This window comes from Sinocyclocheilus grahami, unplaced genomic scaffold (genome assembly GCF_001515645.1).
Source record: "Sinocyclocheilus grahami isolate Dianchi unplaced genomic scaffold, SAMN03320097.WGS_v1.1 scaffold1310.1, whole genome shotgun sequence".
NCBI classification, from domain to species: Eukaryota; Metazoa; Chordata; class Actinopteri; order Cypriniformes; family Cyprinidae; genus Sinocyclocheilus; species Sinocyclocheilus grahami.
Window position 1 is genome coordinate 103,883 of NW_015506489.1, and position 15,000 is coordinate 118,882.

General features: G+C 45.1%; 1 protein-coding gene across 1 annotated transcript; it reads left to right on the top strand.

Moving 5' to 3' along the window:
• Window positions 1-1,131: 1,131 nt before the first annotated feature.
• Window positions 1,132-8,476, top strand: fem1a (fem-1 homolog a). The gene is made up of 2 exons (XM_016255089.1): window positions 1,132-2,564; window positions 6,023-8,476. The coding sequence occupies exons 1-2, from the start codon at window positions 1,344-1,346 to the stop codon at window positions 6,644-6,646; spliced, it is 1,845 nt and encodes a 614-aa protein (XP_016110575.1). The 5' UTR covers window positions 1,132-1,343; the 3' UTR covers window positions 6,647-8,476.
• Window positions 8,477-15,000: the final 6,524 nt, after the last annotated feature.

The following is a 15,000-nucleotide window of genomic DNA, read 5'->3' on the forward strand; positions in this document are numbered from 1 at the left end:
ATTCAACACGCCTTATTCAACCCGCCTGATTCAACACGCCTGATTCAACCCGCCTGATTCAACACGCCTGATTCAACCCGCCTGATTCAACACGCCTGATTCAACACGCCTGATTCAGATCAACACTGGTTAGCAGAGACTGCATGAGTGTGTCAGAGACACAGGGCTGAGAACCACTGCAGTAGAGTAAAGCTAAAGTAAAATAACTCTATGAATGATATTTAAAATAATAATAAAGGTGCAGAAGGGGAAAATGTGGTCAGTTTGGGCTTTTCTGATCAAATCTGACTCTTCACACAAAACACACCGTTCAGGATGCGTGTGCATGTGTCAGACTGCTCATTGGTGTATTTATGGACGACTGACCCCGGATCATCCAGCCCTGCGCTGCTGAAGAGTGAAGACTAGTGATAGTCGGCGTGCTCTCAGCTCAGGGCCCGGGGGTGTGAGGCCGTTTATAATCACTGAAGACACCTCGGTATTCTTCGTAACAAGTAGATCATATTTAAGGAGTTCTTGTTTTAAATATTGATTCAGTTGTAGTGAGTTAATGGCTGTGAAACAATAAAAGTGTTTGTATTTCCATCGAATCATTAAAGGCTCCCGTTTCTAATAAAGCAGGGTCATGAAAATATCTTTGAATCATGGTTTTAACTTGAATTTGTCACTTAACTTTATACTTGTGTACAATAACTTCTACTGTTTATATGTAAAATTAACTAAAAGAAAGTAAATAACGTGAATATAGTTATCAATAAGTTCGCTTCGGTGACAGCAGGTCTACTCTACTCAGTTTTGGGTGTGTGACACTGGTTTTAAAAACACAAAGCATTTAAAATATGCCTCATACGCTTACAAACACGTTCTTGGTACAGTAAAAGATCACCGTGACTTCACAAATGCCAGACGAGTTGCTCATACATTCCGTGTTTACATCAAGCTGCCAAAGTTTCGCGCAGTGCATGACGGGCAATGTAGTTCCGTGAAGTCGCCGCAACACCGGCTCACACGGGCAAGCGCTATGTATATGTACTACATTTCCCACAAGCCTTCGCGCGACGAGTTTGCCCAGCGCTCGCGACGCCCGGAGGTTAATGTAGTTCTGTGCGCGGCTGGCGCTGTGCGCTGACAGGACGCACGGACTCCATTACCCAGCGTTCCGCGCGCCGCTTGTAAACAGAGCTGTCAAACAACATCGACGCCATTTCGACAAGAGCCTTAAAATGGCAGTATAATGCAGCGCGAGGACCGTTCCTCACTGAATAAGAAGCGACGCGCGCTTCCCACGCCCGCGGACACAGACGCGCTGTAACGGACACTCGAAGACGCCCCGCGGCGACGCGATGGATATCAGCACCGCGCTGTTTAACGCGGCGAGGGACGGAAAGCTGAAGCTCATCCAGAAGCTGCTGAGCAACAAAAGTCCGGAGGAGCTGGAGGCGCTGTCGGAGGAGAAGACGCAGGGAGGCACGCCGCTGCTGATCGCCTCGCGCTACGGACACCTGGAGGTGGTGGAGTACCTGCTGGAGCACTGCAGGGCCGGCGTGGAGCGCGGCGGAGCCGTCAACTTCGACGGCGAGACGATCGAGGGCGCTCCGCCGCTGTGGGCGGCCTCCGCCGCGGGGCACCTGCCGGTGGTGAAGACGCTCCTGAAGCGCGGAGCCTCCGTCAACAGCACCACCCTCACCAACTCCACCCCGCTGCGGGCCGCCTGCTTCGACGGACACCTGGAGATCGTGCGCTACCTGGTGGAGCACCGCGCTGACATGGAGGTGGCCAACCGGCACGGCCACACCTGCCTGATGATCTCCTGCTACAAGAGCCACAAGGAGATCGCCAAGTTCCTGCTGGAGCGCGGAGCCGACGTCAACCGCCGGAGCGTGAAGGGCAACACGGCTCTGCACGACTGCGCCGAGTCCGGGAGTCTGGAGATCATGAAGATGCTGCTGAAGGGCGGCGCACGCATGGAGCGGGACGGGTACGGCATGACCCCGCTGCTCGCCGCCAGCGTCACCGGACACACCAACATCGTGGAGTACCTGGTGCACCAGCCGCGCGCCGTCCGAGAGCACCGCGTCGACGCGCTGGAGCTGCTGGGGGCCACCTTCGTGGACAAGAAGCGCGACCTGCTGGGAGCCATGCGCTACTGGAGGAGAGCCATGGAGCTGCGGCGGGCGGGCGAGAAGACCCTGGCTAAACCGGCCCCGGGGCCGCCGGTGCTGGCGTACGACTGCGCCCGCGAGGTGTGCACGGCGGAGGAGCTGGAGGCGCTGATCACCGACCCGGACGAGATGCGCATGCAGGCGCTGCTGATCCGAGAGCGCATCCTCGGGCCCTCGCACCCGGACACGTCCTACTACATCCGCTACCGCGGGGCCGTCTACGCCGACTCGGGCAACTTCGAGCGCTGCATCAGTCTGTGGAAGTACGCTCTGGACATGCAGCAGAGCAACCTGGACCCGCTCAGTCCTATGACGGCCAGCAGCTTCCTATCCTTCGCCGAGCTCTTCTCCTTCGTGCTGCAGGACCGAGCCAAGGGTCGGGTCGCTCGGGTCACCTTCCAGGTAGGGTGACCGCTTGCCTTGTCCAGGTAGCCCAGTGTTGCCCGATTGGAAATGTCCAACAAGGGTGTATTCACACCTGTCTTGTCGGACCAAACAGCCGTACCCAGACCCAGCTGAAGAGCGAACTCTGGTGCGGTTGGATGGATGAACTTAGCACACACACACACACACACACGTGGTTTTGTTTACGGTTTCTGGTTCACTTGCTAAAAGGGCAGTGTGAAAGCGAACCGCACCAAACAAAAAACCCCCCCAAAAAATCAACATTGTATTTGGGCCGGACCAATATTCTTTCCAGGTGTGAATACACCCCAAGCATCGTACCAGAAGTTCAAAATTATCATATTTGGAAGAAAAATATCATACACGAGTCAGAATACAGCTGATTAAGTAGATCAGAGGTATCCAACCCTAATCAAACACACCTGGGCCGTATTCACAACACATTTAATCTGACCGCTGAGCGCTCTCCTAAACAGCAGTCAGAGTTTTAGCTAAGAGTTTCTCTTAAAACCTGTTCACAAAGCTGCTGAGACAAACCTGTAGTAAGGAATGGAGAAGTCTTAAAGGGTCATGGAAGGGTCATTCAGCGCTGGTCAGTTCAACACCGGTTTAAAAAATGCTAAAAAGTGGGCGTGGTGCGGAGCGGGGGAGGGGACAGCACACACCGCTTCGGTTTCAGAGTTTCATTTCGCTCCCATCGAGTTAAAAACAAATAAATGCACAGCCATTTGCACTCTGCATCGAAAACACATATATGTGAACGCGCTGTTGCACCTCTGAGAACGTTTAAGGCTTATTCTGTGGTGTTTGTATAAGCCTCTCGACGGGTTGTGTCACGGAGCTGTAAACGGTTATGCTCACTAAGTGAACGAATCGCGTTTGTGCCGAACTCTTATTACAAACACTCTTCTTCCATCCATGAACGTTTCTCTCAGTTATTGTGCTCGATGTCATCTCACAGACTGAAGTAAAACTGTCTTCATATCATTTATATAGACCTACAGAAACAAGTTCCTCATGGCAACCCGTCAAAATATAAGTTCGGGTTAGCTTAAAGAAATGATCAGAAATATATTACTGTGGTGAAGTATGATGTACATAACACTACTCCGGGATGAAAGTTTTCCGTCGCTACGACGGATTTCCGTCAATTGGAAAAAATGAGGGGAAAAGAAACATGTAGCACATTGTTGTTGTTCTGCCGGTGTCCTGACGATTTGTTGGTAGCATAATCTGATAGGTAGCATTATTTGTCAGAACACCAGCACACCAAACATCCTCCCCGCCACGGCTGCAGCTTCTCACTGACAACATAACGCCTCGCATCATGCACAGTCGGGTTATTAGCAGAGAACACAGAGCAGGACTTGAGTTTCAGGCGCAGGATTGCGGCTATTAATAATAATTATACTCATTCCCGCAGGTTCCACGCTTATAACACGATGACAGATGACGGATCTTATCATTTGCACGTGCTTCTGAGTCTCGAGAACTCTCATTTTCTGTGCGTCCACAGATCGCGATAAGGAGAGTGACAGAATTTAATAATTATTCAAGGAGTTTGCGAATGTGATATTGATTTAATACAACAGTTCAATAAACACGTACTGCCTGATTCTGCTCTGTTTCATCAATGAAAATAGTTCCAAATAAATTCCACATGAATGTAATTGCACTCATGCGACCTCTGAGCCTCGTTGAACGTCTGAAAATGTACCTACAAGCCACTTTTGTGTTCTTCTGTGCCAATTTTTGATTATTGATCAGAAGGTGCTCCTTCATTTTTTTTAAATTAGGAGGACAAGCGCTCTTGATTACAAGAAGAAAAGCACTGCTCTTAAACTGGGTGTGTGACGGGTATGGCTGAGGAATGGGGTTAGGCCGAGGAAACATTTTCAGTCAAAAGATTTTTGTTTTTGTTTTAACCCCTGACTACTACAACAAACTTTTGTTTAAAAGAATAATCACACAATACGCTATTTCTTCCATGTTTTAATTTTAATGGTAAACCCTTTGTTTGCCAAAAAATAAACAGTTTAACTCTTTAAAATAAAGAGTTAACTGTGGGAGTACTACACTCAACCAACACCAGGGAAGGCAGTTTTGTCAGAGCCCTTGTTCTTAATTTTGACATTAATTTTAATTTTTATACCAGACATATATATCGGTTCAAAATATCGGTTATCGGTCTACTTGATCTGTAATAATCGGTATCGGCATCGGCCTTGAAAAACACATATCGGTCGACCCCTGGTGAGGACATCAGTAAACCAGTTCATGTGACCTCAGTGGCTCAGCTTCAGTTTTGCGAAGCTACGAGAATACTTTTTGAGCACAAAGAAAACAAAAAGAATTTTTTTTTCAACAATTCTTCTCCCCCGAGTTATATCTTCCACCATTTTGGAGATTACCCAAGAGCGTAATCGACATAATCAGCGTTGTTTACGTTCAGAGAGAAAGCGCGCGCATGAACGTAATCTGAGTAATCAGCGTTGTTTACGCTTGGGGGAAAGCGTGCGTATGCGTTGTGATGCTCTCTAAAATGGCGGAAGATGTAACTTAAAAAATACCTTTTAAACTGATAGTATTAATCGGTCAATCTTTTTACTTTCGGTTAACGGTTAAACGGTTAATATGAACATCCCTAGTTTCTAAAATGTTTACGTTCCGAGGCAGATTGTCGGAAACAGCTATTTTAGGATAGTTTGTGGCTTGGTCTTAGAAGTCTTCTTCACTGCTCCTAACCTTTCACAGATCTAGGAGCGAGTTTTAGCGCTGAAACACTTTGTGAAATACTCTTAGAGCAAACATTTAGGAGTCCTACATTTAGGACTGACACGCCCATTATTTTTCTCCTAAATTGGCAAGTTATGAGCTACGTTTAGCCTTAAGATGTTTTGTGAATACGGGCCCAGGACCAACAAGGGACTCATGAACAACTATCACTGAACAAAACACAGCTGTGGCTCATTCAGCTAACAACACAGTATTAGGAATCAAGCGTATGTAAACATTGAACGCGGTTATTTTTATTAATTCAGCTATTATTTTCCCTTGTGGACTATATGTACATGTTTTTTTAAGTTAAATATCTTATTCAGGTCAGTACTAAATACAAAATAACATGCATTTTGGTAAAATATTTTACATTTTGTAGATTCTGTATGTACTTTTGATTTCAACTGTATATAACACACTCTTAAAAATAAAGGTGCTTTAAAGGTTCTTTAGCGATGCCATAGAATAACCATTTTAGGTTCCACAAAGAACCATTCAGTCAAAGGTTCTTTAAAGAACCATCCTTCTTATTTTGTGAATCAGAAAGGTTCTTCAGATGTTAAAGGTTCTTGATGGAGCCGTTTAGACAAGAAAGGTTCTTGTATGGCATGGTGAAGCACCTTTATTTGTAAGAGTGCAGTTGTAGTGTTGGTAACGTGTTTGGTGGTGGTCCCCAGGATCTGATGGGTGTTCTGGAGAAGAGCGTGCGTGAGGTGGAGCGTGCCGTGGCGCAGCGGGACAGTCCTCCGGAGACGCCGCAGTTCACCAAAGCGCTGTGCATCATCCTGCACCTGCTGTTCCTGCTGGAGAAGCTGGAGAGCGCTCCGGAGCAGGAGCACCAGAAGCGGCAGACCGTGTACCGGCTGCTGAAGCTCCACCCGCGGGCGCGGAGCGGCTACACACCGCTGCACATGGCTGTGGACAAGGACACCACGTCTGTGGGCCGTTACCCGGTGGGGCGGTTCCCGTCGCTGTGTGTGGCGAGTCTGCTGCTGGAGTGCGGCGCTGATGTGGACTCGCGCGACTGCGAGAACAACACGCCGCTGCACATCGCGGCCGCTAACGGCTGTCCAGAGATCATGGCGGCGCTGATCCGGGCCGGAGCGCACTTCGACGCCACGAACGCACAGCACAAGACGGCCTACGAGCTGCTGGACGAGCAGAGCAGCGGGCGACACGCGCTACACCCGCTCAACCACGTCACGCTGCAGTGTCTGGCGGCCCGCGCCATCGAGAGACACAGGCTGCCCTACAGAGGGCTGATCTCAGAGCAGATGGAGGCCTTCATCGAGCTGCACTGACCCCCAGCAGTCATCCACCCAACCGGCCAGTGGTGCTCTCGCTCCCGAAGCGCTCGAGGTGGACGTTTGCGCGGGCCGTTGGTGATCTTCCAGGAAACTTGCCTCTTTCTCTTCTTGTCTTTGACTGACAGGGTCTGTTTCAGGGCGTCACAAACTGCTTCTCGATCGCATGATCAGAGCATTAATGCAAAATTTAAATGCAAGCGTTTTCTATCAGACCGTCTCTCGTCCGGTGTGGGAACATGGTGTAGAGTTGTTTCTTCTCAGTGATGATCCTGAAGGACCCCGGGGTGCCAAATGCTAGCCTTACGCGGTTGTCTTTTCTAACGGCTTTGAATGTGTGCGGCTGTGCTTTTAATGTGTTTTTACTGAATTTCCTTCCTCTGGGGACGCACTGTAATATATAGAACTTGGGACTCTATCCCGTCTGTATGAGAACAGCTATTTTTTAATTGCTGACGTTACATTGATATCTATGCAGTTTATTAACAGCGGTGGATTTTTAGTGACAGATTGGGCAACCCAGGTTGTTTTGTGTTTTCTTTTCCTATGCAGGGTTACGTGAAAAGCTTCGTATGCGTTGTAGACTTATTCTAAATGGCTGTACGTTTTTATTCTTGGTAAGACTTCGTTGCTGAAGTGATGTATTTCTCTGTTGTCCGGTCTGTCCTTGTAAAAGCCACCCTGTGAAAGCACTTTGGAAATGTTAACACTTTGTTTAACCTCAAAAACCAGAGACGTCTCTCAGAAACTATACACGTGATTTGGTTAATTTAAGACAATTTACTACAAGACAAAAATGTGTATGGTGATGCCTGAATAAAATGCAAGTGTCCCGTCTGTCTGTGTGATGTTTGTTGGTCTCGGGAACGACTGACGCTCATCTGAATCCATCTGTGGGCTCCATGAAGAGCCGTTGATTGTGGGTTTTCTTTCAGGTCGGGATGCTTTCCAGTCGTTAGGCAAGTTCTTCCTTTCGACAGCTTCAGAGTGTAACGTGCTTACTCTAAACAGCTGCACTGATCATCTAATGTCGTGCTATAGTTTTAGCTTCTGCGTGCTAGAACAAATATGTTTCTCTGATAATGAGAGTTTCTGATGTAGCTCATTTACATGTCTTCAATTAATGCTGTTATGTACATTTGTCTCATAAATCATGGGCAGGTCATATTTCACCCCAAAACCAAGAAACTAAAGAAAATAGAATTGAAGAATTATTTCTGTTGTTGTAATTCATTAGTCAATCCCCTCCTGTATTTCAGAAACTACAGCAAAAAATACAGAGAAATGAAGTGTATTCGTTCGATCGTAATTGCATTTGTAAAGTATAATTGTTATACGTCATGCTAGCATTTGTTGTGCTTCGAATTCTGATTTTAAAAAAATGTTGAATTGTCTAACGAGGGTTACAGCTAAAAAGACATACTTTTCTAATTCCGACTAAAATTGAACAACTTTATTAAGCAGTGATTTGGGGGTGAAATATGAAACATGACATTTCTTTCTCAGGCACCGCTTTCAGCTGACTGTGGTTCCCAGGACTCTCAGGATCAGAGGTTATGGAGACTGAAGTAATTAGACAGCTGATTAATGAGCATTTAATGGCTCGTCCGAGGCTGAAATGTGTTTGTATTCTGCTCTGTTTGCTGACAGAATCGTGTCACGTTCACACGCAGCGTTTCAATCATTTCCATCAGTGCCAGTTTAATTCTATTGTATTGAAAACTCTCGCCTTAATCTACAGAAATGTAATGTTTGAAGCTATGTCTTGGATGTTGTATGGTATTTAACAGTAATGCTGTCTGTTTTATTCCCCTTCAGTCTTGTTTGTTCAAACAGAAAACCAGAAACCCGATCTTGGGGCGAGCAGATATAAATAGTGTGGTGATCATCTGTGCGAGGGGTCTCCTGAGAGCGCGCCTGTGTTCCTGGACTATTCTAGGGTCCTGTGCGTGTAATCGAACCCTTGGCTCTGGGGTCAGTCGTCCTGAAGGTCTGGAGCAGCGTTACACCGTGTCCCATCAGAACTGATTAATGCCAATCGCTTTATTGACATTCCGTTTAAACGCTGTCGTTTCTATATGTGCTGAGATGCTGGAGGACACTGATGATATAAAGTATCCGTGTAGCCGTAGCATACGCTGCATTCAAAATGCAATCACACACTTGATTTATTTGTGCAGTGGAATTAATTTAACACATTTCTGCAATTTTCATTTGCAATATTCATTGCAAAGGTAAAACAAATATTGTTTTTCAGTCAGTATTTTTCAGATGCAGCTTAAGGAGCAGCGTGAGAACTGCTCGGCCTCGGCTCTCAGGAGCACATTCTCTCATCAGACTGATAAACGCTCGGATGCTGTAGCTGCGGATGGAAAGCACATCTTCTATCTTTGTAATGTGTTTTCATGTCTCAATAAAATACAACTTCAGTCTTTCTACTTTAAAAAAATCCCCATTTAATTAAATGTTTTGCTTGCCATTTCTTTGTAATTATTTGTGAAATTTACTAGAGCTAGAAAATTACCAACAAAGTAGTTTTAAAGTAAATTCTAATTTTTAATTTTAATGCCACAACACTGCCTCGCCATTAGAGGCATTTCCAGACCGACCTGTGTTTATAAATGAAATCCCTTGAATGCTCAGAAGTGATCTTTATTGAACTGTTGATGTGAACTGTAGCCCCAGCTGGCTGCTTAGGGTTATGGTTAGGGTTTGCTGTAAAGCTGCATGATGCGGTTAGTCCGAGTCTGATCTGAATAGAAGACAACGGAGCCCGTTATGACACGAGATGCGTCCTCGCTCGGGTCAGTCCTGTATCCAGAGCTCGAGAGAGTTCCGTGCGCGGCCGCTGGAGGGCGTGCTTCTCTTACTCTTCCCTCTGCATCCATCTCTCAGCATTTACAATCGAATTCAGAGTAAGAAATTAATCTTTCCATTGTTATTACAGCCTGACATATTTTTTGTGGCCTTTTTGCCTGTGCAGTATTTCAGATGGGAAGTGGGTGGGATTGGGAAATGCTCGCGGGACTCGAACTCGGGACAACGGCGCATTACAGCCTGACATTTGACCTCAAACTGATTTTTAGTTGTTTTAGAACGTTTTCCTACATAAAAATGTCATCCACTGGAATACAGTATTAAATAAATGTAAAAGGTAAAAGAAGAAATGCATCCTTCTAGTTCAAAATGTCATGTTGCATTAAGAGCCGGGGGTGAACACTTTTAATTTGAAGATGTGTAAATTTAACTTATTTTGTCTTCTGGGAAACATGTAAGTATCTTCTGAAGGGCAGTAATAAATGGAAGGGGGAAAAAAAGATATTTCGGCAAAATAAGAAAAATGTACACATCTCCATTCTGTTCAAAAGTTTTCACCCCCGGCTCTTAATGCATGGTGTCTCCTTCTGGAGCATCAGCGAGCGTCTGAAGCTTCTGTAATAGCTGTGTTTGAGTCCCTCAGTCGTCTTCAGAGTGAAAAGATGCATCTCAGAATCATACAGTCACTGCTGGAAAGGGTTCAAATACACAAAAATGCTGGAAAACCGAGGAATCTGCAGGAGCTGAGGGGTTTTTCTGAAGAACAGCAGGAGTTTAACTGCTCAGGGACTCATGAACAACTATCACCAAACAATAAAACACAGCTGTGGATCATTCAGCTAACAACACAGTATTAAGAAACAACTTTTGAACGGGGTCATTTTTATAAATTCAACTATTTTCTCTTGTGGACTATTTGTACACATCTTTTAAGTGAAATATCTTCTCACTCACACACACACACACACACTCACACTCACTCAAACACTCACTCACTCACACACACACACAAACAATCACTCACTCACTCACACACACACACACACACACACACACTCACTCACTCACTCACTCACTCACTCACTCACTCACTCACTCACTCACTCACTCACTCACTCACTCACTCACTCACTCACTCACTCACTCACTCACTCACTCACTCACTCACTCACTCACTCACTCACTCACTCACTCACTCACTCACTCACTCACTCACTCACTCACTCACTCACTCACTCACTCACTCACTCACTCACTCACTCACTCACTCACTCACTCACTCACTCACTCACTCACTCACTCACTCACTCACTCACTCACTCACTCACTCACTCACTCACTCACTCACTCACTCACTCACTCACTCACTCACTCACTCACTCACTCACTCACTCACTCACTCACTCACTCACTCACTCACTCACTCACTCACTCACTCACTCACTCACTCACTCACTCACTCACTCACTCACTCACTCACTCACTCACTCACTCACTCACTCACTCACTCACTCACTCACTCACTCACTCACTCACTCACTCACTCACTCACTCACTCACTCACTCACTCACTCACTCACTCACTCACTCACTCACTCACTCACACACTCACTCAAACACTCACTCACTCACTCACACACACACACAAACACTCACACACTCACACACTCAAACACACACACACAGTCACTCACTCACACACACACAGCATCAGCAGTTCCTCGCTGTAGATCTCATGGGTTTCTCATAATGATCTCAGCTGTGGCTATTTGTGGACATCAGCGTGAGTGAGAATCCTGCCAAATTCTCTCAGTGGGATCAAACTTTGTTCATCCATCCGCTGTGTGAGTGTTTTAATATCACATTATTCTGCATTAAATCTAAAGAGTGAGATTCTTATCACTGTCAAATCATCTCGGTTCATCCACATTATATTTGTTAGGCTTTTGACAAGACAGTTGATATTCAGTTTTTGTCTTTATATTTATGCATTTATGCATTTAGCAGATGCTTTTATCTCAAGTGATTTACCAATAAGGAATACAACAACCGCTTCATCTTGCATCAATAAACACAAGAAGTGCTTGTAATATAAAGTTTCAAACATCATCTAGAATAGAACAAACTAGAACAAGGAAGGCGAAGGTTTCAGTGAAGTGTTCGCAGAAGAGAAGAGTTTTCAGCTTCTAAACGTGTATAGATATCATTTCAGAAAGACTGGAAAGCTCTGTTCATTTACTAAATCATCAGACTTATGCTTCTCTTGGCGAACGATAAAACAACAGATGCACATTGAATATCTTGAGGGGACTGTAAGAAAACAGCTAGCAGCTGCATCACACGCTGAAACTGCTCAGAACAGCTTAGCATTGTGCTGTATTTAGAAAAAGGCTGGATACTGCTTACACAACATGGTGTGCATGCAGAACACGCGTGCTGGCTGAGTGTAACACTCATGATATTCTCTGTGCTCGTATCACTGCATTAAACCCATCCTCTCTCCTGCTCCGTCCGACGCTCTGCTCAGAAGATGCTTTCATCCGGGGGTATTTTATGTCATTGTAATGCTCACAGCGGCTTGGCTTTGTGTGTGTGTTCTTCAGCGCAGGGTTAAGTAGGTTAGAGCTGTGGTTTAGCCGTGAGACAGACCTGTCAGGACGATGATCTCTGAATAACACAGCCCTGTTTACTGCTCAAACCAGTGAAGCTACACCGGCAGGATTTGAGTCGCAGCAGTGCATTAAACTTTCCAAATGATGTGAACTGAAAGCGCAGTGGTTTCTCTGTTAGGGCCCCTGTGATCGAGGCTCTAGACTGACAGTCAATCTCAAGACAAGCGTAGCGTGCTTTTGGGAATACAAGGGAGAATCGCTCGGCATCTGTGTGCCAAAATATCTGCTCGGGTTTCTCTGGAAGCTGGTGAAACTGGGTTATTTGCCATGGATCCTGCTAATGTGAAACCTGGAGAGCGTTTTACCCGAACGACTGAAGCAGAGACAGACTGTATTGTGATATACGCTCAATGTAAGCATGCCTGTTAGCGTATGCAGATTTCATTCTAGAAGGAACTGAACTGAAGAAATGTACAGACTGTTAATGTTTCTAATAGACTTTCTCTGTATGTTAGCGATGAACAGAGCAGGCCCTTGTGTCACTCGAGAGGCAGATGCTTTGATTCGAATCGCTCGCAGCTGAACTCAGACTGTGTGGCCTGACCGTATGAATAAACGAACTCCAGCTCGTTTCGCTGATCAGACGCTTGGCTTTGAATCGACTCAATCTCTCGAGTCACTCAAGGCTGCTGTATGGAGGCGGAGCCACGTGACACTGCTGACGTCTGATTGGCCGCCTCAAAACTTCATTCGCATTTCAGTGATTGAGAAAGAAGTATTTCTTTTGATGTGCACATTGTTAATATATTCATGTTGAATATTAGGAGAATCTGAACGCTGGTAGCAAGATTCAGAAGAATAAGGTTAAAGGCAGTCGCACACTCCATGATAAGCAACGCTGCTCAAAATTACATTATGCACTGCAAGAAACGGATCTTCTTACTTAGTATTTTTGTCTTGTTTTCTACAAATATCTAAACATTCTTGAATCAAGATGCATTTACTTGACAGGTGAAATGATTTAGGCTTGACAAAAAAAATTATCAAAATGTAGTTAGTTTTTGCTTAAAACAAGCAAAAATATCTGCCAATGGGGCAAGAAAAGTAATCTTGCTTAGCTTTGAATTAAGATCATAGAAGAACATGATGAAGGTTTATGTGCTGAGAGCAGATGTCCTGTCCTTCTGTTCCTCATTTGCTCTTTAATATTGATCTTTGGCCTCGAAATGTGCAGACTTCATTCACAAGAGTGACATCAATCCATGCGGTCAATAACTCGTCACTCAGTGATAAAGACCTCAGGCTTTTGGGTTTTCACAAAACATAACGATTCAAAGCAGCTTTAGATGTCAGAGGAGACTGGGTCAAAGTAATGTTCAAATAATAACGATGCTATCGTTCCACGTGCTATTAATGCTCACTGCAAACAATGATTTTCTTACTTAGTATTTTTGACTTGTTTCTAGCACAAATATCTAAAGATTCTTAAATCAAGATGCTTGAGCTGCACAATAAAGGCAAGAAGTCTTGAATCAGAATGAAGTGAGGTTATGCTCAAAACAAGAGCAAATATCTGGCAGTGGGGTCAGAAAAATCAGCTTGACTCAAAAGGAAACAAGTGTAATTTTCTGACCCAACGGCAGATATATTTGTTCTTGTTTTAAGCATAAATTCACTTTATTATGATACATTTCCTAGAAAACAAGTAAATGTATCTTGATTCAAGAATGTTTCGATATTTGTAACAGAAAACAAGACAAAAACACTGAGGAAGAAAATCATTTTTTGCAGTGCAGTGATTACAGTATAATAATAATAATAATAATTGGCCAAAATTGATTTAAAAATAAATAAATAAATATGTTTTTAAAAACATGTTTGCGGAGAGCTGTTGATCTAGAAACACTGAATCACATTTGATGATGTTCAGAGCTCTCTGAATCTGTCAAGCTGCTCATCATTTACAGCAGTGCATCTTTACTTAGTTTACAAGCTACTAACTAACACTAGTTAACCACACGAACACTAACATAGCTCTTATTTCATTCTGTTAGCTGACAGACTGCACTGTCTCAACCCAGCAAGCTCAAATCTGATTGGCTGGATTTATTTCCTGTAGTAACTTCTGACAAACCAGCAGTATGAAGCTATTACCCTGCATGCATGCGTGTGTGTGTGTGATTCTGTGTGTGTGTGTGTGAGTCTGTGTGTGTGATTGTGTGTGTGTGTGTGAGAGAGAGAGAGTGTGTGTGTGTGTGAGAGAGAGAGAGTGTGTGTGTGTGTGAGAGAGAGAGAGTGTGTGTGTGTGTGAGAGAGAGAGAGTGTGTGTGTGTGTGAGAGAGAGAGAGTGTGTGTGTGTGTGAGAGAGAGAGAGTGTGTGTGTGTGTGAGAGAGAGAGAGTGTGTGTGTGTGTGAGAGAGAGAGAGTGTGTGTGTGTGTGAGAGAGAGAGAGTGTGTGTGTGTGTGAGAGAGAGAGAGTGTGTGTGTGTGTGAGAGAGAGAGAGTGTGTGTGTGTGTGAGAGAGAGAGAGTGTGTGTGTGTGTGAGAGAGAGAGAGTGTGTGTGTGTGTGAGAGAGAGAGAGTGTGTGTGTGTGTGAGAGAGAGAGAGTGTGTGTGTGTGTGAGAGAGAGAGAGTGTGTGTGTGTGTGAGAGAGAGAGAGTGTGTGTGTGTGTGAGAGAGAGAGAGTGTGTGTGTGTGTGAGAGAGAGAGAGTGTGTGTGTGTGTGAGAGAGAGAGAGTGTGTGTGTGTGTGAGAGAGAGAGAGTGTGTGTGTGTGTGAGAGAGAGAGAGTGTGTGTGTGTGTGAGAGAGAGAGAGTGTGTGTGTGTGTGAGAGAGAGAGAGTGTGTGTGTGTGTGAGAGAGAGAGAGTGTGTGTGTGTGTGAGAGAGAGAGAGTGTGTGTGTGTGTGAGAGAGAGAGAGTG